This window comes from Odocoileus virginianus, chromosome 2 (assembly GCF_023699985.2).
Source record: "Odocoileus virginianus isolate 20LAN1187 ecotype Illinois chromosome 2, Ovbor_1.2, whole genome shotgun sequence".
NCBI classification, from domain to species: domain Eukaryota; kingdom Metazoa; phylum Chordata; class Mammalia; order Artiodactyla; family Cervidae; genus Odocoileus; species Odocoileus virginianus.
In genome coordinates, this window is record NC_069675.1 from 63,999,056 (window position 1) to 64,026,233 (window position 27,178).

The 27,178-nt window shown below is 40.0% G+C and overlaps 1 protein-coding gene across 1 annotated transcript in view; it reads left to right on the forward strand.

Annotated features, from left to right (window-relative positions):
* The window catches only part of ANTXR1 (ANTXR cell adhesion molecule 1), a 256,016-nt gene that overhangs the window by 45,584 nt on the left and 183,254 nt on the right, over nt 1-27,178 (forward strand). The window contains exons 4-8 of the mRNA XM_020878572.2: nt 8,697-8,778; nt 9,358-9,391; nt 10,826-10,905; nt 13,481-13,549; nt 14,999-15,079. Coding sequence (XP_020734231.1) covers nt 8,697-8,778; nt 9,358-9,391; nt 10,826-10,905; nt 13,481-13,549; nt 14,999-15,079 — 346 coding nt within the window. The remainder of the gene's footprint in view (nt 1-8,696; nt 8,779-9,357; nt 9,392-10,825; nt 10,906-13,480; nt 13,550-14,998; nt 15,080-27,178) is intronic.

The following is a 27,178-nucleotide window of genomic DNA, read 5'->3' on the forward strand; positions in this document are numbered from 1 at the left end:
AGTGACCCTGGTGGTAAAGAACCTGCCTGCCAATGAAGAAGATGTAAGAGACATGGGTTCAATCCCTGGGTCAGGAAGATCCCCTGGAAGAGGGCATGGCAACCCACTCCAGTGTTCTTGTCTGGAGAATCCCATGAGCAGAAGAGCCTGATGGGCTACAGTCCATGGGGTCACACAGAGTCAGACACAACTGAAGCATCTCAGCACACACGCATGCACCATGCACATAGAGCTTGCAACCAGTCTTAGTCTTGTTCATTCACTATGAAGAGATGGATAAAAATCACTTTACATTTGAAATCTTTACCAAGGAAAACTGGGAAGCAAGTACTCTTTCAAGAAGTTTTGTTTTGAAGAGACATGCAAATGAATTGGTCAATAGCTAGAGGGACATGTGGGGTCACCGAGGATTTATTGTGTTAAGATGAAAGGTACTAGAATATATTTATATGCTGGTAATCATCTCCAGTATTTTTCTTCCTGACTTGAAACAAATGTGTAGTTGCAAATATTTAGAAAAAGCCTTTATAGTATGTCTGCTTCTAGTTAGGATGTAGAGGGATGTGAAAAACCTTCATTTCCATGGTCAACCAGAAAAGCCCAGACAAAATAAAATTCATATGTTCCACTGGGGCTAGCAGACACACAGGAAGCACTGATGAGATGAGAGAGAAACAAGCCCAGTAGAACTGAGCAGACATCTGCAGAAGCTTCTGTACTTGAAGGTGGCTACCTGATCTGGGTTTGGGAAATTAGAAATGTAGGTGAGCCATGGACAGACCTCTCAGGCATGAGGAAAAGTCAGCTGAACCTTAGACAACAATGTGCACCAGAGAGATGGATTATCTTAAAGAGCCCCAAAGAAGAAAAATCTCTCAGCCTAATAATTCTTCCCTCTCATCCAAACCTCTGCAGTTTCCCAAGAAAGTAGCAGTGAAAGAGTTCTTGAAAATGAGAGAGAAATCACTTAATCCCATGGATACTTGTGGTGCTTGCTTGGATTCCGGAGTCCTAAGTCAAGCAAAATTATCTGAAGCTGCGCCTAACTCCCATCTCAAAAACAGAAAAGATCACAAAGGCCGGGCTGGGAACTGGGTTAATAACAGGGAATACAGTCTAATTAAAGCTGTATCCCAACCGAAGATCAACCTAACTCAAGAGAAAATCTAAATATTCAGCACCACCCCGACCCCAGCTCACAAAGATAAAAGGCTTACAGTCTGCAGTGAGTAAAAAAAAAAAAAAAAATCAATATTACACCTAAGTTTCCACTGCTTTTTAAAAAATATACCATGTGTGAAATACAAATTTAAAAATTGTGAGACATGGGAAGTAGGAAAGTGTAACTGATGATCAAGAAAAAAACACAGGAATGGAAGCAAACTACAAATGATTCAATTATTGGAATTAATAGACAGGAATTTAAAACAATTGCTATAAACATATAAAGAATTTACAGGAAAAGGTGCATATAATGGAGGAAGACATGGGGTATCTGAAAAATAAGAAAGAATCTCAAAACACCAAGTGAAAACTGCAGACTGAAAAATACAATATCTGCAGAAAATGGATTAATGGATTAAAAACACATTAATAGAAATTATCTAAACTGAAAGAGAGAAGGGAAAACATGGAGAGTGATGAACCAGATCTTATTATTTGTGGGGTAATATCAAGTGACCTAATATATGTATAATTGGAATACTAAACATGATATTTCACACACAGATTCAAGAAGCTGAAAGAATCCCAAACAGGATAAATTTTTTAAAAAAAATCACCTAAGCACATCACAGCTGAATTCTTGAAAACCAGAATAGAGAATCTTAAAAGCTGTCAAAGGGGGAGGGAAAAGACATATTACAAAGAAATATCAATGAAAATCTCTTACTTTTCCCTGGAAAAAAGCATGTGCAATCCAAAAGACAAAGGATCAATATCTTTAAAGTGATAAAAGGAAAAAAAGTCCATCCAGAATTCTGTATCCATTGAAAATATCCTTAAAATTAAAGGCAAAATCAAGACGTTTCTAGAAAGAAAAAAAAAGCTGAGAGAATCATTACCAGCATACCTGTGTTACAAAATAAATAAATACATATTGAAAGAAATTTTTCAGAGAAAAAATACCAGGTGTAAACTAGTCATAACAACACATAAAAACAACAACCAGAAATGACAGCTATTTTCTTTTTCATTTATAATTTTATTTATTTGTTTTTGACTGTGCTGGGTCTTTGTTGCTGCAGTGGCTTTTCTCTAGTTGTGGTGAGCAAGGGATACTCTCTAGTTGTCATTTATACAGGCTTAATTGCTCCCCAGCATGTGGGATCATCCTGGACCAGGGATCGAACTTGTGTCCTGCATGAGCAGGTGGATTCTTCACCACTGAGCCACCAGGGAAGGCTGACTATTTTCTCAATTTTATAAAAAGATGATTATTTAAGACAGAAACAATCAACATTGTATTTTGGCATGTATTACATACAGAAGTAGAATATATGACAACAATAACTCAAAGGATGACAGAAAATTACATGGAAGTATAATACTAAGAGGTTTTTCCATCATATGAGAAGTGGTGTGATATTAACTTAATATAAAATAAGGATAAATATCATAATCCATATAGCAACTGCTGAAATGAAATGAAAGGGAAGCTATCACTAGAGATCCTACAGATATTAGAAGAGAATGAAAGAATATTGAGAAAAAGTAATAGAAATAAATTCAGCAATTATAATGGATATTAATAAATACCTATGCATGTTACTATATATAAATTATACCTAACTTTAAAAAAATATAACAATGGATCTTTGGTTCAACATGCATCCTGATGTCATTAATCATACTGACCTACTCTGAGATAAAAATCATAAAGAGGATGTGATCTTTATACATTATAAACAAATGATTAGAGTTGGTTATGGGACTTCATGACTCCAAAGTAGCAGCAAAATGTCTTTAGTTAATCTTTGCTATTCTATTCAGTTCACTCCATGTCTTTGGTAGCCAACACTGGAGCCCTGAGACATCTGGAAATGTTGTGAGTGTAGCATTAGTGGTTAATTGTGATGTGTGTTTACTGTATCGTTGAGGTTCCAAAGCCAAAAACTGCAGGACATTTGAGGAAAGTCAGTCTCACAGAAGCTCTTTTACTAGGAGGCAAAAAGTGGCCAATTCAGAGCTGATGCTGGGTTTCAGAGGGGGGTGGTGGAATTTCTTTTTTATAGACTGAAAATGTGGTAGACATTGCCTAACCCCAAGGTGGATTTTGCAGTGGAAGAATCACTGGGATACTTGGGGTAAAAAGTTGTTGAAGTGCTTCTTGAGGTACTTACATACATTCATCCTTTAATGGTTTCATCAGCAAATATTAAAACATCGCAATACAACTGGAATCCCAGAAAGTAATCTTCAAGAAATGTAGAAAAATTCCCAGGGTAAGAGAAAGCAAAACAGACACTGTTCCTGATTCTCCCAACTCCCTCCCTCTACAAACCAGCACAGTACTCGGTGCAGAGTGAGTGCTCGGTGAATAGTTGTGAAAATGAATGAATGGATGTATGGATCTATCCAAAGTGGAGTCATTCATTCAGCAACAAATCACTCACTCTATGTCCATCATTAAGTATTGCAGGAGTTGCAAAAGGAACACAAGACATGTGGCCTGAAAACCCTTGACTTCTAAGTAGGAACACTGGCAGACATGTGAAACCACCAAGGAAGAGAGGAGACTCTTTAATAGCAGCCTATTTTCGTAGGATTCCCAGACTCTCTCATTTCCCAGGAAGATAACATTTCATTTGGTAATACCCAAGTTCTCAGAGAGGAGAGGTTCTTATCAACCCCTTTAAAAGACCTTTCTCCCAGCTTTCTTTCATTTCTAAGAGAGCATTAAAAAAAAATAGGTCTTTATTAATAGTTCTATTGTCCCAGAATTAAAACAGACCCACAATTTCCATGAAACCATCTGTTTTGTTTGCTTGGATGTTGTGGGAGCTTAGAGAAAGGGCATGGAGTAGGGAGATGGGGCCAAACTAAGGGTGGTGTAAGGGAAGTGTGACCACTGCTTGGGACCAGTTAGCTCATCATATCTTGCCAGACACATCAAGGATAAGGACAGCTCCCCAAACAGTCTGTGCCTGTTCTGGTACCAAAAAAATAGAAAGCTCAAAAAAAATAGAAAGCTCAAGAAAACACTTGTAAGGAAAGGAAATAGGCTTAGAGAAAACACCCCTGTTCCCAGACATTTTTTGGCAAAGAAAAAATACAAAGCAGCCAGGGAACCTTTTCCACACCCCCAGTATCCCGTTTTTTTTTTTTTTTCCACTTTTTAAAAGTTCCAATTTTAACACAATACACCAATTCTAGTGTTACCAAACTGTCCTAAACCTCACTAGTCAATGACCAAAGACAAGATCACGTTTACTGTTTTGGTTCACATTTCCTTTCAATGCCCAATCTGCATCCACCTAATTAGAAATTACCCTCCGCCTCCATAATCCACAGCTATACCGAAGAGTTTCAGAGTATGACCTCTGTGACTTGGGAACAAACTCGTTTTCTGTCTCAGCCATGCGCTCCTATCCCAGCTTCACCATCCTGCCACCTGTTGGCTCCTGTTGGCTGTTGTTCAGTCGCTCATTCGTGTCCGACTCTGCGACCCCGTGGACTGCAGCACACCAGGCTTCCCTGTCCTTCACCAACTCCCAGAGCTTGCTCAAACTCATGTCCATCGAGTTGGTGATGCCATCCAACTCTCTCTTCCTCTGTTGTCCCATTCTCTTCCTGCCCTCAATCTTTCCCAGCATCAGGGTCATTTCAAATGAGTCATCTCTTCACATCAGGTGGCCAAAGTATTGGAGCTTCAGCTTCAGCATCAGTCCTTACAGTGAATATTCAGGATTGATTTCCTTTAGGATGGACTGGTTTAATCTCCTTGCAGTCCACGGGGCCTCTGAGGAGTCTTCTCCAACACCACAGTTCAAAAGCATCAATTCTTCAGCTCTCAGTCTTCTTTATGGTCCAACTCTCACATCCATACATGACTACTGGAGACACCATAGCTTTGACTATATGGACCTTTGCTGTTACCCTCATGAAAAGGCTGACCTGCAGGGCAAAGCTGCCTTCTGCCAGGTGAATGCTAATGCCACCCTCCCCCTACCATGGTGGCCTCATGGGGGACTCTACTCTCATCTTTAACCCTCCTTCTAATGCACAAACATATGCTCTTTCTCATTACCCAACAACAGAGTTGAAATTAAACTATGGCTTTTAATGGAATTCATTAAAATGTGGGGGTTCTGTAAAGAGGTACAGCACAGAGGATGGTTTATAATCACATGGACCCAGGCCTGCCCTACAGTCAATTACTACCAGGTCAGCTTCTGCCTGGCCACTGGCCGCATGTAGCCAATGAAGCTAATTCCCTCCTCTACCTCTTCAGCAAATATATTTTGAATGTCTGTAATGTTCCAGGTACTGTCATAAACACAGAAGATGAGTGGAGACTAAAACAGACATGATGCAACCCTCATGGAGTTTAAAGTCTAGAACTGAAACAAATGAACTAAACTGAACAGATGATGACATAATCAAATGTTACTAGTTACAAAATGTCCTAAGTGCTATAAAGCAAAAATTGTGGGATGCCCTGTAAAATCTGATTGAGGGAGCTAATTGTCCAATGAAGCTACTTTGAGCAATTGATATTTACCTTGGATTGATGGCTGGGAGAGAATTAGCAGAGTGGAGAGCTGGGCAGAGAATATCTCCAGCCCCTAGACAGCAGTGACTGCAGGTGTGAAGGATCTGTTGGAGAAAGGAGCTAGGGATGACCAGTGGCACTCAGATGAAGGGAGTAGGGGCAGAGTGGTGCAAGTTGAGACTGTCAGGGAGACAGAGAACCATCCATGTAGGCACTTGAAGGTTGTGGTAAGGATTTGAGATCTTATGCCAAGTGTAATCAATTGCTATGAAGGGTTTTGAGCAAGGGAGTGATTAGCATGTTTTGACACATAGTTTAAAAACATGTGAAGAATTGAACAGAAGAGGGTTGAAAAGGCAGTCTGATAGTTAGTGACTTTCCCAATAGTGTAAGGAAGAAATGATGGTGGCCCAGACCATGAGGCTGGCAAAAGAAATAGAAGTGTCAGTCTCAAGATATCTTTAGAATTCAACCAATGGAATCTAATGTTAGATTACATAGGGGATTAGGAGAGAGGGGAGTCAAGGTAGAGGGGGTCAAAGAAGGCTTCCAGTTAATTGATTTGGGCAGCTTGGCATGTGAGCTGATATCTGGGCACTGATAAGAGAAGCAGACAATAATCTGTATGTCTCCCAAAGTCTTAAGTTCAGTCAGTTCAGGTCAATTGCTCAGTCGTGTCCAACTCTTTGCGACCCCATGAACCGCAGCACGCCAGGCCTCCCTGTCCATCACCAACTCCTGGAGTCCACCCAAACCCATGTCCATTGAGTCAGTGATGCCATCCAACCATCTCATCCCCTGTCGTCTCCTTCTCCTCCTGCCTTTAATCTTTCCCAACATCAGGGTCTTTTCAAATGAGTCAACTCTTTGCATCAGGTAGCCAAAGTATTGGAGTTTCAGCTTTAACATCAGTCCTTTCAATGAACACCCAGGACTGATCTCCTTTAGGATGAACTGGTTGGATCTCCTTGCAGTCCAAAGGACTCTCAAGAGTCTTCTCCAGCACCACAGTTCAAAAGCCATCAATTCTTCGGCACTCAGCTTTCTTTATAGTCCAACTCTCACATCCATACATGACCACTGGAAAAACCATAGCCTTGACTAGACGGCTTTGTTGACAAAGTAATGTCTCTGCTTTTTAATATTACTTGACCTTAAATATTCCACCTTAGAAGCATCAGCAACCTCAGTTTAAACCCTATTCAATTCATTTTTTAAAACTTCCAACCTGATGATCCAGTCTGACCTATGAGCACCCCATTACATCAGTTTAACAAAATATTAATTCTGTGTTGGGCTTCCTCTTTAAGCAATTACCAGTATATACAAGTAATAAATTTTATCCATTCATTTGTTCATTCATTTATTCAAGAAAGAAATAGTTTATAATAGTGACTGAGAGCAGGGCCTCTAGGTTGAAATCCCACCTCTGCCACTTAGTAGCAAAGGGGCTTTGGACAACTTCCTTAAAGTCTATACTGAAACGAACAGATGTTATTAGTTAGAATTAGTTATTAGTTTATAAATTAGTTACAAAATGTCAAATGGTATTAGCTATAAAATGTCATAAGTGCTATAAATCCAAAATTGTCGGGTGCCATATGAAGTCTGATTGAAGGAGCTAATTTGAACTGGGGAAGTCAAATGACTGTTTAATACTCTCAGCAATATAGTCACTCAGTTTTCTTATCTGTGGAGTGAAGATAACTCTAGTATCTACCTCAGAGAGCTATCCTAAGGCATAAGTGAATTAATTGTATGTATTTTTCAGTTTGACACAGTATTAGTACACAGATGGTATTAGAATTTGCCATTGCTCTTCATTAATTCAAGTTTTAATGAAAACTTCTCACCATTCTATGCTGCTTGGCAAAGTAGAAATCCAGGCAAAAACTTTTGTCTCTTCTAATCAGGCAGATTTGATGTCAAGCCTTTGTTCTCTTACTTAACTAACCTCTCTGAACTCATTTTCTTACCTGAGGGCAATAATACCCACCTGGAGTGGTTATTATGAGGATGAAATCAGAAATCTGTGTAGGGCCTGTATCTAGTGGATGCCCAGTGAACATTAGTTTCCTTCCCTGCTGAAAAGAACTTTCCCCACCCAATTTAAATTGTGCATCTCCACCCTCTGCTCCTAAAGAAACTCCAGTGGGAAGAAGATAATTTTGAACCCTTTATAGGCTTACTGTTCATGAATGAAGTTCATTTATTTTTCTTTTGTCAAAAACTACACTTTCTTGCCCTTTTCAGCAATTGATGGGAATGTGAATGTGGACATCTAACATCCCTAAGGGAATGGTCCACAATGATTCTAATTGGTCCCCTAAGCTTCATGTTTTCCACTGCTGTCAGACCTTTCCCAAGACCATAACCCACTTCCTCTTCCTGCACCACTACCACCTTGAGCAATCAAAGTAAGAAGACACGGACTCCAGCCCACAGAAAATACTGCTGGTTGTCCTGGAAAGCCCAGTTGGCCAGGGTCTTTATTTTCAAAGCTGACTACTTGGTTTTCTCTGGCACAACGGTGCTGGTGGCATTTTGCTCCAGACGCCTGTCCCTCCTGCCTGTGGTCCTTGTGGTGGCCTTGCCCTGGGTTGTTAGTACCCTTCTCTCTCTGGACTGCATGAGCTCTTTGCATCTTGATATAACGTTGCCTAAGGTGGTATGTTTGCTTCAAGACCAGTTGCATCTCAAGACTTGTTTCCAATGTAGAGTGAAAACTTTGTCCTGTTCCAGGGAATGGAAAATTTTCACCCACAGATTCCTGAAGAAGTGTCCTTTCCCTCAGTCCCTGGAATCTCACTTATTCTACACTATGGCTGGCCCTAAATTGATGATTTACTACAAAGACTTTCCTGCCAATAGGCTTTTAGGGGACTATTGGGGTAATATAGACTATCCATGAAGATAAAGACTAATGCATGTGACTATCAACAGCAAAAGAGAAAAAGACTAACAGGGTGTCTTTGGATTTCAGGGAACAGATCCGTCAAGGGCTAGAAGAACTCCAGAAGGTTCTACCAGGAGGAGACACTTACATGCATGAAGGATTTGAAAGGGTAACTTTAAAAAGAGTTGTTTTTTTTTTTTTAAAGAGTTTTAAACTCCAAATATAGATTGTGATATAGAAACATCAACACAGGGATGGCTGATGAGATGAGACACATGTTTTAATGGAACTGAGCCACACTCGATGGCAAGAGTAAAAAAATTTCCCATAAGTGTGTACCCAATAACTCCATCCAAAAGAGCTGAGTAAATGAAATTCCTTCCTCCTTCCCTGACACTGGATGAAGAATCTCAGCTAATGCTTAGCTGATGCTCATGAATCATGCCACACACAAGTCCTCTCTATTCCCAGGGTAACCTTTGCTATATATTTCTTCAGAGGTTGAGACAGAATTTCATCATTTCAGTCTAAAAAAAAACAAGTTCCAGTCTATTAGAAGTAAGATATTGATCCAAGGTAACTTTAGATGAATGTCATCCATTGATATCTGAGTGAAACCTGGGTGAATTACATAAAGAATCAAGACTGACCCAAGACTGTGGATCCAACATCAGAGACCACTGCCCACTATGGCATTTATAGTAGCAAAGAGTAGATATGTCTAATGACTTTTTCATGTGTTTTTCAGGCCAGTGAGCAGATTTATTATGAAAACAGTCAAGGTAAGACTATATTCTGAATTACCATTATGATTAACTTTTTTTCTGTGTTTCCTTCTGAAAAATTACCTCAGTAATTTCCTGTTTCAAAAGACACATATGATATTGCTTCAGATCCTTGAACACACACTTCATCACAGAGAAGGAACACATAGAAAGATGGCATGTACCAGGTCAAATTCTACTGCTCTGATGATTCCCAAAAAAGTTATATAAAAGTAATTAAGCTCTCATTATGGGCCACAGTCTGTAATGCTCATGACCAATTTTGCATGTTGAATTCATCAAGTTAATAAATACTTGGATGAGTTAGTGAAGTCTTGGATTTTTATGTCAAATTTAATTTTCTTGTCCTTCTCTGAGCTCCAAGCCTCTTCATCATTGTGATTGGATATGATTTTAGATTAAGATACCAGTTTGGCTTAATCGTTCCTTCCTTTAAATGGGGAAAGGGCATGAAATGCACTTGCTAGTGTGCTTAGCACATAGAAATAATATTTATTATTATTTTAGTCAATATACTATTACTACCCTGTCTTTCATGGGTAACATTTCTCTATCTGAGGCAAATCTCCAAAAAGAGAGTCAGCACTACAGTAGGGACTTTTCTCCCAGACCTGCAGAGGTGTCCACTTCCTATTTTACTCTAAACTACAACAAATAAGACAGACCCAGTATCTATAGCAACACTTGTTAATACAAAGACATCATCAGCAATGATTTCTCAGATGGTAAAGAGTCTGCCTACAGCGTGAGACACCCGGGTTGGATCCCTGGGTAGGGAAGATCCCCTGGAGAAGGGAATGGCCACCCACTCCAGTATTCTTGCCTGGAGAATTCCATGGACAGAGAAGCCTGGTGGGCTACAGTCCATAGGGCTGCAAAGAGTTGGACACCACTGAACAACTAACAAACAATGTTACTAGAAGTTTCTAAATCACAGACAGAATTCTAGTAAGTTTTGACAACTGCTGTAATACTTCTAGTCAACTTGTGAATCGTGATGACTGTTACTGTTTGCCAAACTCTTGAAGGTGTCCAGCATGCAGTCAAGGACAGCATGTGAGAAGGACATCTGGATGGCCCGGGTGGCCAAGTTTGCCCTCAGGTCTTGGCAAGAGTCAGGTGGACTGTTCCTAGGAAACAGTCATGTGTGAGTCCCTGTAGCTACCCCCAGCTATCAGTCCAGTGACCAATTTACCAGGTATGGTCTTTTTTAAAGACAAGACTTAGCAACCCAGAAACAAAACATGTTCCCCCTTAGAGTCTGTCCCACATTCTTCTTCATGCTGGAGCTACTTGCAGTCTCAAAAGAAAAGCTGATTCTCACAATACTGAATCTCAGATGGTGCAGCTTCAAAGAGATGGACTCCCAGGGCTGAGGGGGTTTTCTCGGTGTGGCAGGATGAACTGAGTGGGTCTGTGTTGTTTGACCAGGATACAGGACAGCCAGCGTCATCATAGCTCTGACTGATGGCGAACTCCATGAGGACCTCTTCTTCTATTCAGAGAGGGAGGTAAGAGAGAGTCTGGCCTGTGTCTGACAAAGAAACGGGGCTTCTTCCTTCTGAAATGGGCTGCAGTCTCTCTACTTGGGCAAAATGATAGATTTTCTTTGTAAAATCCCCAGATAAAATAGAGTCCCATATGTGAAAAATAATAACAGTTTATTTTTAAAGTGAATCCACATGTCTCACACATGGTGGGTATTTTTCCCTTTTAAAAAATATTTGCATATTACTTTGGGGGATAAAATATATCTGTCATGCCTTTCTTTATTGAAAGCAGTTTTGAAATACTATGTATCATTTTTCAACAAATCCATCGGTACTATTTTTCTTTCATTTCTACTAAAAACAGGAGGGGAAAGAATTACTTGAAATATGTAAGAGCCAATTTTGTCAAACTGTATTAATCACTGAAATTCTTACTAAGAGTCAAAGCTGAATATTAACTGATGACAAAGTAAATTGCAAGCTCTCCTTCAATATTCCTTTTTTCCTTTTCTTTATGCTCTTGAAAAGTGGTCCCCAAAGCAATTAAAGGAATTCTTTTGAAATGAAGCTTTCAATTTGTGTAAAGAGATTCAGAAAAAGAGGTTTGTCTAGGACATGAAAGTGATGTTTATATTTAGGAAATTCTTTCCTTTCAAATGTCACATTCGAGCTATATGTATAAGTAACCCAAGGAAACCAGTTCACCATCGAAATGTATTGAAGCCTCATTAGTGACAAAGGCTCATTCAGGACAAGCTCAAAAGAAACACAATAAGAAGAAACACAGGCAGGGAGGAAGGGAGATGCCAGCCTCTTGATGAGAAACCAGAGCATTACTCTTGCCTGAAGCTCTTGAATAGTATTTAATTTAAATTCAGCCTTCTCCACAAGCCGGAGTATATATTCATTCATTCATTCATTCATTCACTCGCTATTTACTTAGAGTTTGACCTGTATGGGCACTTTGCTGGACTAGAGAAACATTGGTGAGTAAGACACAGTTGCCGCACTCAAGGACTTTACCATGTAATAATGTTCAACTTTTTGAAGCCTCTGTTGGCAAAGGGCATGAGGATATTAAGTAGGTAAACACACTACTGTCCCCCATCCCTAACTTGTGCAAAATTCTCAATGGGGAGACACATGAGTAAATTATGACAGATGCTCCTTGAGCATCTGGGAAACAATATATTCCTATATGAAAATATATTCCTATATAGAAATTCATAATTTTAGAAAAAGTTGAAACTAACTATATAATGGGAACACAAAATGGTTTATCTAGATGCAAAGTAGCAATCAAAGTAAAAACCCTAATAAGGAAATAAGTGAATATAAAATAAATGATAAGTGACAGGCTTAAAATAGGGATTAGTAGAAAAGAATTTTAGGTATGGCACATGCAAACTTAGAAGAATATTTGGAGTGCCACTGCCAATAGGAAGAGGGTGTCTGAAACAGAAAGATAAAGTTCAAGATACAGAAAGAAAATGAACCTTTCCATTTTTGATAATTCTATATAAAGTCCTGCTAGAGGAGAAATGTCATATAGAAGTTGCTGCAGATAAGGCTGGGGCTAGACTGTATCTAAAAGTTAATTTTATCCTGAAAGCAACAAGAAATATTTCTAACTTGAAGGTAAAAAGATGTATGTTTCTGTCCCTTCTAAAATGCAGGGTTAATCATAAGTGGGTTGGAGTAGTAAGAGAGGGGGATAAAAGGACACCATTGAAATCAATATGCATATATTGGGCACCTATCATATGTTTCCTATCAATTGTTTATTAATTTCCTACTGTATTGACATATACCAAGGAATTACAAATTTTGTTTTCTATTCTGAAACAAACAACCTAGAAAACCTGGAAGAGTCTTTAATAAATCAAATATTAAAACCAAGCCAAAATCTGTATATTATTCATTATGTTGCCCTCTCAACACTTAATTGTAGAGAAGGTCATAGTTTCACCCACTCAAATATGGACTGCAATTCCCATACCATTGACTCTGTGTCTTTGGGAATAAAAAAACCCTTATTCACAAAGGTGCTGACATTGATGCACATCTGTATTGTTCTAGGCCTCATGTGAGGAGCTCTGCATATGTTATCTTATTTAATCCCCCAAACACTTCACAGAGCTAAGTCAAGCATCTAACACAGGTATATCAGGTTCCAAAGATCACAACCTTGCTGTCAGAGCATGATGCCATTACAAAGGAAGAAGCTATGTCAATAAAAATCCATCAGAGGAACAGAAAAGATAATTATTTCCCCAGAATATTTAATATGACTTAGCTTACAGTTTCCTTTTCCTCCCTTCATCATTCAGTTTCTCATCAAGACTCTACTTCTGTGGATCTTTCTCAACACTTCCCATTAGACTAATCACTCCCTTTGCATCTACCATATTGAATTAGAATGTGATGTTCACTGGAGTATTGACTCTTCCGGGACAGGGACTGCCCTCTCCGTTATGGTACCTGGCGCACAGTAGATGCTCAGTAAATACCTGGTTATTGCAATTAGTCTGGCTGATCCAAAAGGACTACATTTGCCACTGCTTCTCACTCTAATGTCATTGTTTCATTGGCCCAGGCGAACAGATCCCGAGATCTGGGTGCAATCGTTTACTGTGTGGGCGTGAAGGATTTCAATGAAACACAGGTATGAACATAGATTTCTTCACGCTTGGGAGCATATTAAGCTTGTGAATGATAGAAAACATATGCATTTGGTGGGGAGTGTGCATCAGCAGCGTAAATACCCTTTAGATAGATGATTTTTCCAGGAATGCTAAACAGGAAGGGAGTCATTGGATGTGTGAGGGATGTGAACCCATTTGCAAATACATTTGAGGGTCTTCAACACAGAGCATCTAGGCAGCATCCTTCCTAGTTGACTTTTAGTAGATGCTAAATTGCCAAGAAGTCAAAACAGATTGAAATTAACTTGAAAACAGATTGGTTTTTTAAAATTTATTTTGACAAATCTGATTTTCTTATTTAAATGGCAAACATCCCTTTTATCTCATTAAAATCACAATGCATTTTCAATACCCCTCCCATAAATGGAAATAATTGGCCAGCGGGCAGAAAAGTATGTCCAGGTATATATAAGCAAATTGTGAAAATGTGTTAGCAACCTAAAGGGATGTGCTTCACAATTTATTTTTGTTTTGATAACATGGACAATGCTCATGATATGTTGCTAAATGAATAAAATAAGGTAACAAAAACTGTTTTGGGAATAGTACAAATCCACTTTTTAAAATAAAATATGATATTTGTATAGAAAAAGTATGAATAACTATATATATCAAATTAACAATAATAGATGAAGGATGAACGGACGAATGGGTAGATAGATAGATGAATTATATGAACTTTTTTAAACACATGAATTATATGAACTGTTTTTCTTTTTTACACTCCTGGGTTTTTTTAAATTTCCCAATGATTGTGTGATCCTTTTGCAATCAGTAAAAATCCTGGAACTGACTCTAACTGTGGCAGTCTCAGCACTAGACAGAAATTTGGGAGGAGAAAAGCTCACAGATCAGTTTCTCCTTTCTTCAGTCCTCTGCTCCATCAAGCAGGAGCAGCCAAACCAGTCTTAAGGGTTCTTCCCTCAATGAGCAGCTTGGGTCTAAGATAAGGGTCCCCATTCATTGACCTCACCCAACACCAAAGCTTGAATTTATTTTTAAAGTTGCACTGAAAGGAAACCTGAGTCTGTTTGATTCAAATACAGTTGCCAATAGAAATGTGGTTGAATGGGAGAAAAATGAGCCAATGGCCTGCCCCCAAATCCATAAATACATCAACCCAGGCCAAATGCTCATCTCGCTTCGCAATCTTACCCCTGCTCCCATGGAGACAAGCATTAAAACAAACGTAAAAGCTGGAGCCGGCTCTCCGGACCCGCTCCAGAAGGGCGGCTGGTAAGCTCATTATGACTGAGGGCGTTGCAGTGAGGCCCCTGAGCCCAGGCAAGCCCTTCGGTTCCTCCGGGTTCTAACTGAGATGGAGCCCCCTGGACCCACTGGCTTTTCCCGGTTCTCCGTGTCCGAACCTTACACGTCTCGGTGTGTGTCTGTGTTTGCTGTGTTCTCAGCTGGCCCGGATTGCGGACAGTAAGGATCACGTGTTTCCGGTAAATGACGGCTTTCAGGCCCTGCAAGGCATCATCCACTCAGTGAGTAGAGCAGCCTCCTCTGGGACTGAATACTCCGGCCCTTCCGGCCCCCTGACCGCTGCCCCGTGCCCCCGTCGCCTCCCGCTGAGGCTGGTGTTTCCTGTTCTTGAGACACACGCCTTCGTATATCTTTGTATCTGCTGTGTTCCCACTTCTCCCTCCCGCCTTTCACACGGGCTTCTATTCTTCTGTGCCACTTCTTCACCCCACAGTGGAAAACTAAACGTAGAAGGGAGTCCTGCTCGGGCAGTGAGCCGGCCTTCAGGCGGTCCTCACACTGGAAGCACTGGGGCCCATTGCGTGCCCCGAGTGACCTCAGCTCTCCCAGGCATGACCGACTGCAGCCTCCCTTCAGACCACTGCGGGCTCAACCCCTACCCCTTGCTCTTCAGAGGTACTTTCCACCAGTGGTTTTCTAGCTGGCTGCCCGTTGATGATTATCTGAACGGGAGTTTTAAGATCTTCCCCAGGGTGATTTTAAAAGGTTTCTTTTTTTAATATTAAACTTTTATGTATTTAATGAATGAAACTTACCTGGAGTCACAACATAGGTTCTTGTTTCTCTGTTTTTTCATGGCTCATTTGTTTGCTCGTTTTTTTAAATATATATAGTTGATTTACAATGTTGTGTTAGTTTCAGGTATTATACAGCAAAGTGATTCAGTTGCACACACACACACACATATTCTTTTTCAGATTCTCAGATTCTGTTCTCTTATATGTTATTACAAGATATTAAAAATTGTCCCCTATGCTATACAGTAGGTCCTTGTTGTATATATAGTATCTGTTGTATATATAGTAGTATATATATGTTAATCCCAAGCTCCTAATTTATAGCTCCCCTACTTCCCCTTTTGGTAACCATAAATTTGTTTTCTATGTCTGTAGGTCAATTTTTGTTTTGCAAATAAGTTCATTTGTATCATTTCTTTAGATTTCACATTTAAGTAATATCATATATTTGTCTTTTGTCTGGCTTACTTCACTTAGCATGATAATCTCTAGGTCCATCCATGTTGCTGCAAGTAGAATTGTTTCTTTTTCATAGCTGAGTAATAGTTCAACCTTACTGTAAAATATGAGGGTTTCCATGTTCCCCAGGGTTTGCACAGTCACCAGCCCTCTTTTCCATCCCAACCTGGTTTTTGCTTTTTTTTTAATCATCCCTTTCCTATCAGTGAACATGACCTGGCTTCCTGGATTTCTTTTCTACCGTCCATCCCCTAGCTAGACCCTTGGTCCAGCGGAATACTGGAGAATGCTTATCTTTGAAGCTTCAGCCGAAAGGCCTGTGTGTGTGCTGCACCTGTAATAAAGTCCAGAGTTGCTAAAGCCTCCACCTTTAGGTCTGGGAGGCAGGCAGACAGCCAGTGGTATCTGCAGTTGGAGTTAACCAGGCTTTAGACTTGGGGGCCAAGATGCAGATTCAGAGCTCAGAGGACCACTGTCCTTTTAAGATGTTAATGTGGTCTTAATCCAGGGGTTACTCCTCAGGAGTTCAGGATCTGTCCAACTCTTGCAGATTCACCTAGGAAGTCTCCAACATGTTGTGCCTCATGCTCCCTATCCCTCCCTCCAAGGTTTGCTAAGAACCCCAGCAGAGTGGAAAGGAGAGTGAGACATATGAACTTTGGAGCTGATCAGTCCAGAGTTTAAAGACTGGCCCAACAACTTATCATGTGTAGATCCTTGGATGAGGTATTTTCTTTCATTCCATATTTGTATAGGGGATTAATGATAAGACATACATTGTAGTCTTGTTTGAGGATTACAAGAGATAACACCAATAAAAATGCCTAATATTTTTTTCAAGCACATAATCAGTACTCAAGACATATGAATTATTTCCTCTTCCATGTCCCTTCACCACCACATGGGAAACCTTAGTGTCAGCTTCCTCCTGATCCTCTGAATTTCTTGAATATACTTTATGATCACGTGGAGAATCTTGTCTGCACTACCCATTCCTAGGGTCTGTCCCCAAGAGCTTCTATCAGAATCAGTATGAGATGGAGCCTATGAACCTGCTTCTTTTAAATCTGCACTTTTTAGTCAGTGCCCCAGATGTTGTACATTCAGAACACTGATATGTGTGACCTTACATTTCCAGAACTGTGAAAAAATAATTCCAGCCTAAGTTGAGAGCTCCTATCTTAAACATGTACATATGACAGACGTCTTCTTTAAGATGTGATTGCAAGAAACAGAAACCCACTTAAACTACCTTAATCAGAAAGTGGAAATAATTGAAAGGATAGAAGATTATCAGTTCCAGTTATGGATCCCCAGGTGAGGGACCCCTGGGGTCCTATAAATAACTTCTGAGTTCAGTGTGGCATACTTGACAGTATAAACAACAAGAAATGTAATAACCAGGTAAAACAACATGCAAATAGTGATTTCTCCAGATGATTAAAAACAGGATTCAGGCCTGATCATGAATCCTGTGGCAGCTCAGAGGTGAACTGTTCTGAAGAGGAGACTTCATGAGAAGCTGAGCAGACCTGAATTCCTAAAAGACCAAGGACAGGTGATGGATAGCTCCAGAGAAGAGATGATATGACCTCATCCCAAAGAATGGAAAGGAGCAAACATATTTTGAAGACAGTAATCTGTCTGGGAGAGTTTGGGTAAAGGAGTCAGGAATAATGAGAAATAAACTAAGACACTGGGTTGGAAGCAGATTGATGAGAGCCTGGAGGAATTTTAACTCCAACTTAGCGTAATCACTGAAGCATTTGAACATCTAACAAGTGATATTTAAGAAGAGAATCTGATAGCAGTGTCTCTGTATGTAAAAAGGATATTGGGGGGCCCCAGAGGCAGGAGCCCAGTCATGAGGCTATTGTAGAAGTCCTTTCTTCAGATGACTGGGTTCTAAACAGGGACAACTCTTACTTGTTCAAAGATTCTTATGAGTGGTATGCCACATCATTCAGGAGTTGGTTCCTCCCCAAATAATCTGAGTATTTTAATCTGTATAAATTGTGTTGTCTGACTGTTTCAGCCTTAGCAACTTATTTAAGCTCAGCATGAGCTCCGATGTTTGTAAAGCTCTTCCTACCCCTCCAGTAGAAATCACTCCAAAGATGTTTAAGAAACTTTAGTAAAACTGTCTTCCAAAAAGGGAAAAAATAATTTGAGACTCCAAACTTTTAGCTGAATGATAGCATTCTTGTGAGTTTTTATCTGGGAGTTATGCTGGTGGTTTCCATCCTTCCAATACTTGAAACCCATGTTTATTGCAGTTGTTAATTCATTTGCTTGGACAGAAAAACGAGGACAAACACAGCACAGCTCATCTTTCTCAAGTCAGACAAAAACAATTATGGCCTGAAAGTTGACTGACTAATTTTAAGAAGTGGGTTCATTTCTCCTTCTGGATACTGAAAAGAAAACTCTTGTATCCCCTCTCCCCATCTGAAGAATCTTTTCCAGCTTTTTCCCATGGATGTTGTTTTGTGGCTAGTTATTTTCTCTAATAAAGTAGGACTGGGCTTAATTACCCCAGAATAGGTGCAGAGCAGCTTTCAAAAGCTCAAATAGTTCATGAAGTTCTAGACCCACCATGACCTTCTTTTTTTATTGAGACAGAGTTGATTTGCAATATTAGTTTCAGATGTACAGCCTAATGATTCAATATTTTTATAGATTATACTCTGTTTAAGGTTATTATAAAATACCAGCTATATTTCCTGTGTGGTACAATTTATCCTTGTAGCTTATTTATTTTATACAGTGGTTTGTACCTCTTAATAGTGGCCTTGTTTTTAAATCCCCAATCAAGATGCATGGGCTAATATTTATTCATTCCTCTAATATTCATTGAAAACTTTTTATGGTAGACTCTGGCCATTTGGTTATATGTAAGCAGATAGAGACGCTATCCTGGTGGAGATTATAATCTAGTGGGAAGATTATAAAAAAACAACTCAATAAATAAACATGTATAATTTAAATTATGATACATGGTATATAGAAAGTGACATACAACTGAGATTAAGAGTAAAGTGGTTGGCAAAGAACTCGGGCTCCTTTGAAGAGATCGCCTCAAAGTGAAATGGAGTTGTTCATTGGAAAAGCATGGATACAACATTCTTGGCAGAGCAGAACCCTAAGAAGGTGTATAACAGAATTGAAGAAGAGTGGAGCTTGGATGGTAAATGACAGAAGATGAAGGTCTGCCCACTCATAATGGTGGAGGAGGGAAATAGAACCCACATCTGGGTCCATAGAGTCTGCTTTTTCCACAATACTGGGCTGTGAATGTCTGAGGAAATGGAAAATCACTGGATTATAGGGAACTGATTATCAAAGGCATGGATGCAGCAAGTCCCTGGATTCTCTGCTTCCTCAATCTGATTCCTGTGTTTTGGTCTTTTTACTATTCTTCAATCCTCTCTACTTTACGGAGGAAGTACTCAGATTTTGTTGTGTAATGTGTTAGTTCAAAGTGCTTTCACTTGTTTTCTGTTTTAATCTTCCATCAGTGGGACACAGGGAATAGGCAGAGAGAAAAGCTTGTAATTTATTTTGGTACCAAACATTGTTCCTTTTTCTCGTTTAATATTACCCCATTTAAAAATCATAACAGCCCTGTGAAGGAAATATTCCCATTTTACAGATGAAGAAACTGAGGCTCAGATACCCTGCACAAGAGCACACAGCTCTAATGGGGAGATCAAGTTTGGAACCCAAGTACATGATTCTAGAGCTCAGCTTTCTCCCACCTCAATTTCCTTAGAAAGGTTAAAAATAAGAAGTCATCATTTAGTGAATTCTTAGCTGTTAGGCACAGTGAAAATCATTTTACATAGTCATCTCATCAAATGCTCACCCCCACCATTTAATGTAGATATTATTACTCCTTCCATAGAAGCAGATACCCTAGGCACAGAGAGATTAACTAACTGGTCCAAGATTGCACAGCAGTGGGCAGTGATCCAGATTAGACTCAGTTCTGTCTCTATGTTTCCATAACAAGATGACCACAGCACTTAATGAATGATGTGGATAGGCTGGGAAGCAGCTCCATTTCAGAGAAGAGGACCGTGAGAACCAAGAATGTGAAATGACTTGACACAGTTTACAGAGTTTATAGCAAAGACCAGACCAGAGTCCAGGCAGGTACGCTGGTATGAGTGCACCACTGGTGGGCAGGAGACTCTTTGCCATTTACTATTAGGTAGATAGCACCTCTGAAAATCTCAGTTTCTGCTTGATGGATGAAATTTCATTATTTTGAAAGGCTGGCAGCTTGCCACAACTGAAAGAAACATCTTTACTTTCACACTTGCTCAGGACTCTACCTCAGAGGACAGAATTCCTTCTTGTTTTTGCAGAATTCAGTTGATAAAATTATAGAACAAAATTCAGAAGGTTGGAAGATTAGAGCCCTTTAAGCCAGTAAAACTGTAAAGGAAGAAACTATTTCTTTGCCTTTTCTTATTGTGGCTTTCTCCGGGAGTTTCCATTGACCACAACTGGTGAGTGCAGCGCCAGCCCTCAAGTGAAAAATATGAAGCAAAGGTCCAGCGAGGCTCCTGGGTCTTTGTTTGCCTTTTCAAAAGTGCTGCAGGCAGTGAAATGGGAACCTGCATGAAAGCTGGGTTCGGATAACACTGAAGTGGGTCTGCAGCTTTGAATCCTGACGCTTGACCTGGTTACCATGAAGCCAGCTCCTGCTCCCCACTGCCCCCACTTCTCGTGCAATCAAGGGCGGTGCCTAGAATCAAGCACACTTGGTCTCTGAGAAGAACCCAGTCACTGGTACCAAACTATATCCATCCAGGAGCGTTTCTCTAAAATAAATATTTAAGCCTGCATAAGGCTTCCTACTAATTCGAGGGGTGAGTCAGTGCCTAGAGCATTCTGAATGTTTGATCAACTATAAACAAGTATTGAGCAAACATGACTATATTTGAAAGGATTTCTTGCAAGTTATAGCACTAACACCCTTGTTATCAAGGAAGCTGTAAGAACTAGTGAAACTGAGTACTGGATCTATTCCATGGTGTATATATATTTATTTTATTTATGGTAACCACATCATGTGCTAATTTCTCCCTTCCCCTTATGGGACTGCGAAAGCCCCTTGTCCAGTCCTACTGGAGCTTTGACAAAAGGTAAAGCCCATCTTCCTGGCTTCCCACCCATCTACTCTTCCAAGATCCCACAAGGGAGTGCTAAGGGTTTTTCTCCAATCAAGAGCTAAATCCCTGGGGTTTCCCTGGGGTTCCAGTGTTTAAGACATCACCTTCCAATGCAGGGGGCATAGGTTCAATCCTTGGTCAGGGAGCTAAGATTCCAAATGCCTTGTGACCAAAAAACCAAAACATAAAAAACAGAAGCAATACTGAAACAAATTCAATAAAGATTTTAAAAATGGTCCACATTTAAAAAAAAAAACCAAAAAGCAGTATCTGCATCACATTCCTGTAGTCCTGCAAAGTACCTGACTTAACTGAACCAGCTCTTCTACCAGGGCTAGCAGAAGGGGAGATTCATTTCAGCAGCAGCCCTTCTCTTAAATCAGCCGTGTTTGTGAAGGGAGAAACTGCCTTCTCCACCTTTGCCCCATCTAAATCCTGTCTGGAGTTCTGTCTCAACTTCAAGGCTCTGCTCCCATCCTCTTTTTTCTGTGGAGCCTGCCCTGATCTCTCCTGCACCTTGAACTCTCCCTGCCTTGAGCTCCACTGATGCTAATTGTTGGCATCACTTGCTTGGCACTTGCCTTTCCTCCTGGTCAGCTGCTGAATTGTGTAGTCTCAGAGCCTGCCCCCTTTGTCATATTCCCTCTGTGGCATCAAGTGCAAGGCTGAGCATAGGAATTCATTGCAAAGAGGCGCCGAGGACTGCAGAGCGTTTGTGACCTACGAGGCACCACACGTGGGCAGTTTCGTGGCTCTATTCCTTGTAAAATCCTCTTAGTCTTTCCCTACCCTTTTCCAAGACTGTATCTATAAAAGATGGCATTTTGTGCTGCATTCACATTAGCAGGCCGGGAAGCATAAATAGAATTAATTGTAGTTTTTGTGGTGGGTGGAAAAGCTTTTTAAAAAATCATTTGCCTCAGCAGTCATTAATTAGACTTTACAGACATTCAGGTCAGGCATTTCAGCTAAGCTATTATTTCTATTTAACTCAGTAAAGAATCCAAATGTAATAAAAATTCCCGTTACTTAAATAGGCTGAAGAAATTGCAGGGAGGTATGTTCAGTTAATCCTCAGGTCAACCCCACAGCCTCCAGCTCCTTCTCCTATATCTAAGAATCTGTTAAGACTTATTGTAAAAGCAATAGCAGAATTTAGACAAAATCCAATGAAACACTGCAGGGTTCAGCTCCCCAGGAGGGCCACTGACTTTGCCGGTATTCATGAGATCAACAAGCTCATCTTACTAAATAAACCTTGTCTTGGAGTTCACAGTTATCTGAGCTTTCCTTCTGAAAACAAGAGAGGAAAGTGGTTTCATAGAAAAAATATAAATTTCCTCAGTTTCAAAACCTTGTTTGTCCCGTGCTCCTTCACACCAGACTCTCCTACTCTCCTTGAGTGTGAAACTAAGAGAAGAGTAGTATATATTTAGATAAGCTGGATGCCCCTCTCCAGACAAAAACTCTTGCATGTTTACAGGATATTTAATAAGCTTTGTCTAAAAGTCAGTAATCTCTTAAAAATGTCTTTCTTGCACTTTGGAATATTTACTTGGTATTATGCATGACTATACATAGGAGCCTGGAGGGCTAGGGTCCACAGGGTCACCAAGAGTCAGACACAACTTAGCAACTAAACGTAACAGTGACTATACATAAAATCATGTATGAATCCTAGAAAGATCTCTGTGTGTTAGTAAATTTTTATTTTGAATTCAGATTTTGTAGAACTGATAGGAATCTAGGATAATGTCCATAGTTAACAATAAATATGTCTATTGATTTTTAAGTGTGGAATGGAATTTACTTAGGAAAGGTGACTACCTTTTTTTGTCAAAATTTTATTAGAGATCAAATAGTTTCAAAATTTGTGGGGGCAAGATTGACAGTTCTGAAGACAAGGATGAGCCAGATATGTGTCCCAAGCTCCCTGACATTCTCTAAAAGCAATATCCTCCAGGCTTATCCAACATGAATACTGCCATCAGTTATATTATTGTACCTGGGAGTCTGAATCCCACCTCCCAAACATTTACATTTTTGCCAAGTAAAGGAACCAAGGCCTTTTATAAAGCAGGCCCATCTAGACCTTACACATGGGGACATAATACACCTACAACATTACTGTCTTAAAATATAAGTCATTTAAAAGGATGAAGGTGAGAAGCAGGCCTGCTGGAAGGGCAGTATCCATAGACGGTGGTGCTTAATAAGAAGAGGGAGATGTTACAAGATGCTGAAACTAGCCTTGTATTCAAAAGACTATAAAAGATTTAAAATTTAATTTAAAAAACCTTTAATTTAAAAAATCTTTTAGAAAAGATTAATGTAATAAAAGATTATATTTATGGGGAAAAAGAAAGGCTGCTATATAATATGCTAAAATGCCAATTAGTGAAGCCATGCAGAAAGTGTACCATTTGTTTGTGCAACAAATATTTATTTAGTGCCTACTATGTGCTGGATAGAAACAATTCTCCTTGCCTTTGTAGAAGTTATAGTCTAAGAGAGAAGATAGACAATGACCAACCAATCAAAAAGATAAATATATCATTATAAACCACAGTAAGTCCTCTGGAAGATGGTAATTTATACTAAAATGTAAATGAATACAGAAATATTTCATTGGTAAAATCACCAAGACTTAGGTCACAAAATCCATACTGAATCTGGAGGGTGACAAGGAGAGTGAATTTAAGGAAAATTGCTAAGCTTTGGCTTAGAGAACTAGACAGATGTAATTGGGTGATAGACAGTTAACCACCCACGGGCCAGCCTACTTCAAGCTCCAGGCATCTTAGAAGCAGAATATGCCTTTCATGATAAGTAAGACACTAAGAAACATGCTATCTAGATATGTAGGAGGAAAAGGCCCTTATACCACAAATGGATAAAGGAAACTGGTCGTATATGAACACACACAAAACCCTTCCAACAGGAAATGGCCAAATAAATAAAGAATGATAGTTTATTAGGGAAGGAGGCAGAGCAGTGAGGGGGAAAAAATTAGGTATGCTTATGGTAAGGGAGGGATTCATAACAACTCTATGCAAATATTCACAATCTTTAAGGATTCTTGAGAAAGCTCTGCATAAACTCTGAACTTTATGAGAAAAGGCTTCAGAATAAATAAAGTCCTGAACGAATCCACTATGAGTTTCACTTTAAATATATTAAATAGCTTTTATTACTTGGCAGAGTTAGTTTACATCTGTTGCCTCTTTTACTCCCCTAACAATCTAATGAGGTGTTCAAGAGTATCACTACCAGTAACAACATGTGCATTTCTAGAGCTCTTTACAGATTTCCCACGTGCTTACCCATATATCTTCTTTTTGAAATCTGCCCAAAAGGTAGCAGGATAACATTATTAGCCATCTTTCAGGCATTTTCAGCAAATAGGATTTAGCAAGAGGCTAGTGGTGAGTGGTGAGACAGAAGCAGCTATGAGTGCCTGTCTTTGCCCAAGAGTAGTAGCAGTCATAGCCGTAGTAACTGAAGTCAGAGTAACAGCTACCATTGTTTGAGAACTGAGCATGTGTTAGACGTCCTGCTAAGTGCTTTACTACTTAAGGCTGTTCTGAGCCTGTTTCTTGGTACCTTATTTTCATGAAAGGCATTTGTTGGCTGATGGCCCAAGGTCATTAAATAACTATCTATTGACTAATCACATCTGTCTAGTTCTGTCTATAGAACAAAAACCTTGTCAGTATTCCTTAATCTCACTCTCTTCCTCACTCTCTAAGCCAACATTTACCACCTAAGTTCTATTGATTTTACAAATGAAACTTCTTTGAGTTCCTGTCTGTTACTCATTTTACCATCAGACAGCTCTTTGAGGTCAGTGTTTTTCTTATTCTCATTTTACATAAAAAGAAACTGAGATGCAGAAGTTCAATAACTTATCCAAATCCTCTTGGCCAGTAAGTAGTGGGGCTTGGATCGGAACAGAAATCTATTTAAAGTCCAGATCTATTTTTTTCTGTCTCCAGAGCCCAGGTTCCTAAGAATAAATCACCATAGTTGAGGATTTCCAGGTCCTGTGCTATGGACTCTGCCTATAGTATCTCTAATCTTCCCAACTCAACAACCTCATGCAGTAGGTGCTGTTCTTATCCCACCATTACAGATGAGGAAACAGACTCGAGAGGTTACGAAACTTGCCCAAGGTCACAGTGCTTATGACTGAGTTGACCCAAGCAATTTGATTCCAGATTCTAAGTTATTAGTATGTTAAACTGTTTCCCAAAATTGGGGTTCAGACAAGTTTAAGGATTTGCCAGGGACCATAAGTCAGACAAGTAGAGGACCAGGGTCAAGACCAGAAACCAACTCCTCGCATTGGTTAGGCTTGAGGCATGTGGTAGTCTTAGCCCAGTCTCCATCAGAGGTCAATTATTCTGTCACCTCTGACATCACCCCGACCCTGTGTGAGTTCCCCGCTCTGTCTAGTCGTTTCCCATCATCTGGTTCCCAGTGCTGTCTGTGCCTCTTCCCTGGCTACCAGTGCCCAGATCGGGGAGGGATCCTCTGCCTTCCCACACCTATCCCGTCTCCAGTCCCTAGGCTGTTCTGCTGTCTGTTGAAGTTCAGACAGACTGATTACTGTACAGTCTGGGCTGCTAATAACCAAAGGACCCCAAATCCACCCCATGCCATTCTGACTTCCTACCTTTTGAAACCAGATATTTCAAACTAATAGAAGCCACAGTCCCAGACAAATCCTTCCCATCCCCCTCACTGATAAATTTTACTCTATTGGCTGCACCGTATCCCTTCCAGATGTTTTATGTTAAGATTGGGAAAGCTGTGTTTTTACTGGATTGAATCACTGCACTTGGCTGACATTTTTTGGCCCTTAATACACTCCTTAGATTTATCAGCTAATTGCAGACACTTTGAGAGAATCATACGGCATGTGTTTATTATGACAAAACCTGCAAGTGTGTCTTTGTGGTTAAAGTTTCACGGGTGTTTCCTTTACTGACCCCTGGTTAAGTATTAGAGTTGGTTCAAAAATGTTGCTTCTAAGTCAGGAACGTAACATGGGTGAAAATTTCATTTTTGTGTTATGATGGAGTTTGAGGAATGGAGACAGGATAGATCCAATAGCTCAATTTTCATTCTTGGACTGTTGAAATCTTTAGTTGCAGATGATAAAATGACTTATAAAGGGAGATGGAGGAATTTTATTTAATATGTAAGAAATAGCTTTGTGTTGTTTTAATGTCACTGTTTAATAAATTTCTCCAGTGGGTCAATTCTGTTTCTTCCAATGTGGCCTGTTTGGAGATTTATGCCTGAAGACATGATGAAGGGGGTGGTTGCCTCTCTGAGTCATGGCCACCAGTAGCTCGGATGGCTCTTCAGGCAAGAGCCCAGTGGCAGCAAACTAGGGGGGAGACGGGAGAGGACAATCATCACAGTAGTGAGGGTGCTATCTGGGGAGGATCTGGATGCAGATCCTTGCCAGCCCCAATCCTAGGATGTTGGTGCATCTAAAGGACTGTATTGACCATTGGAAAGAGGAGGAAGGAAAAGCCAGAAGGGAAACACGGATGCCCAGGATATTTTCCTGGGGGTCCCTCATTCCAAGTCAGAATGTCAGTGAAGGGCTCAGGGGTGATACCACGTCCCCAGAGCCAGGTATGTACTGACCACTGACTAACAGAGATGGAGGTGGAGAATTGGGTGCATGTTATCCCATTCCTGTGAAACAGGGGGAACTGAGGCTGCACCTGTGCTTAAGGTGCGTGGTAACTGGGTAAGCCAAAGCAAGAGGAAATAAGGCAAGCGCTGACAAAAAGGAACAAATTGCTTTGACTCTGGAATCACATAGAAGCTGAAAACGGATACTAAAATGCCTTTACATTGTGAAAGAGGCAGAAAGAATGTTCAGGAAAAATAGCTGGAAGTCTGAATCTTAGAATTGTCAAGAAAA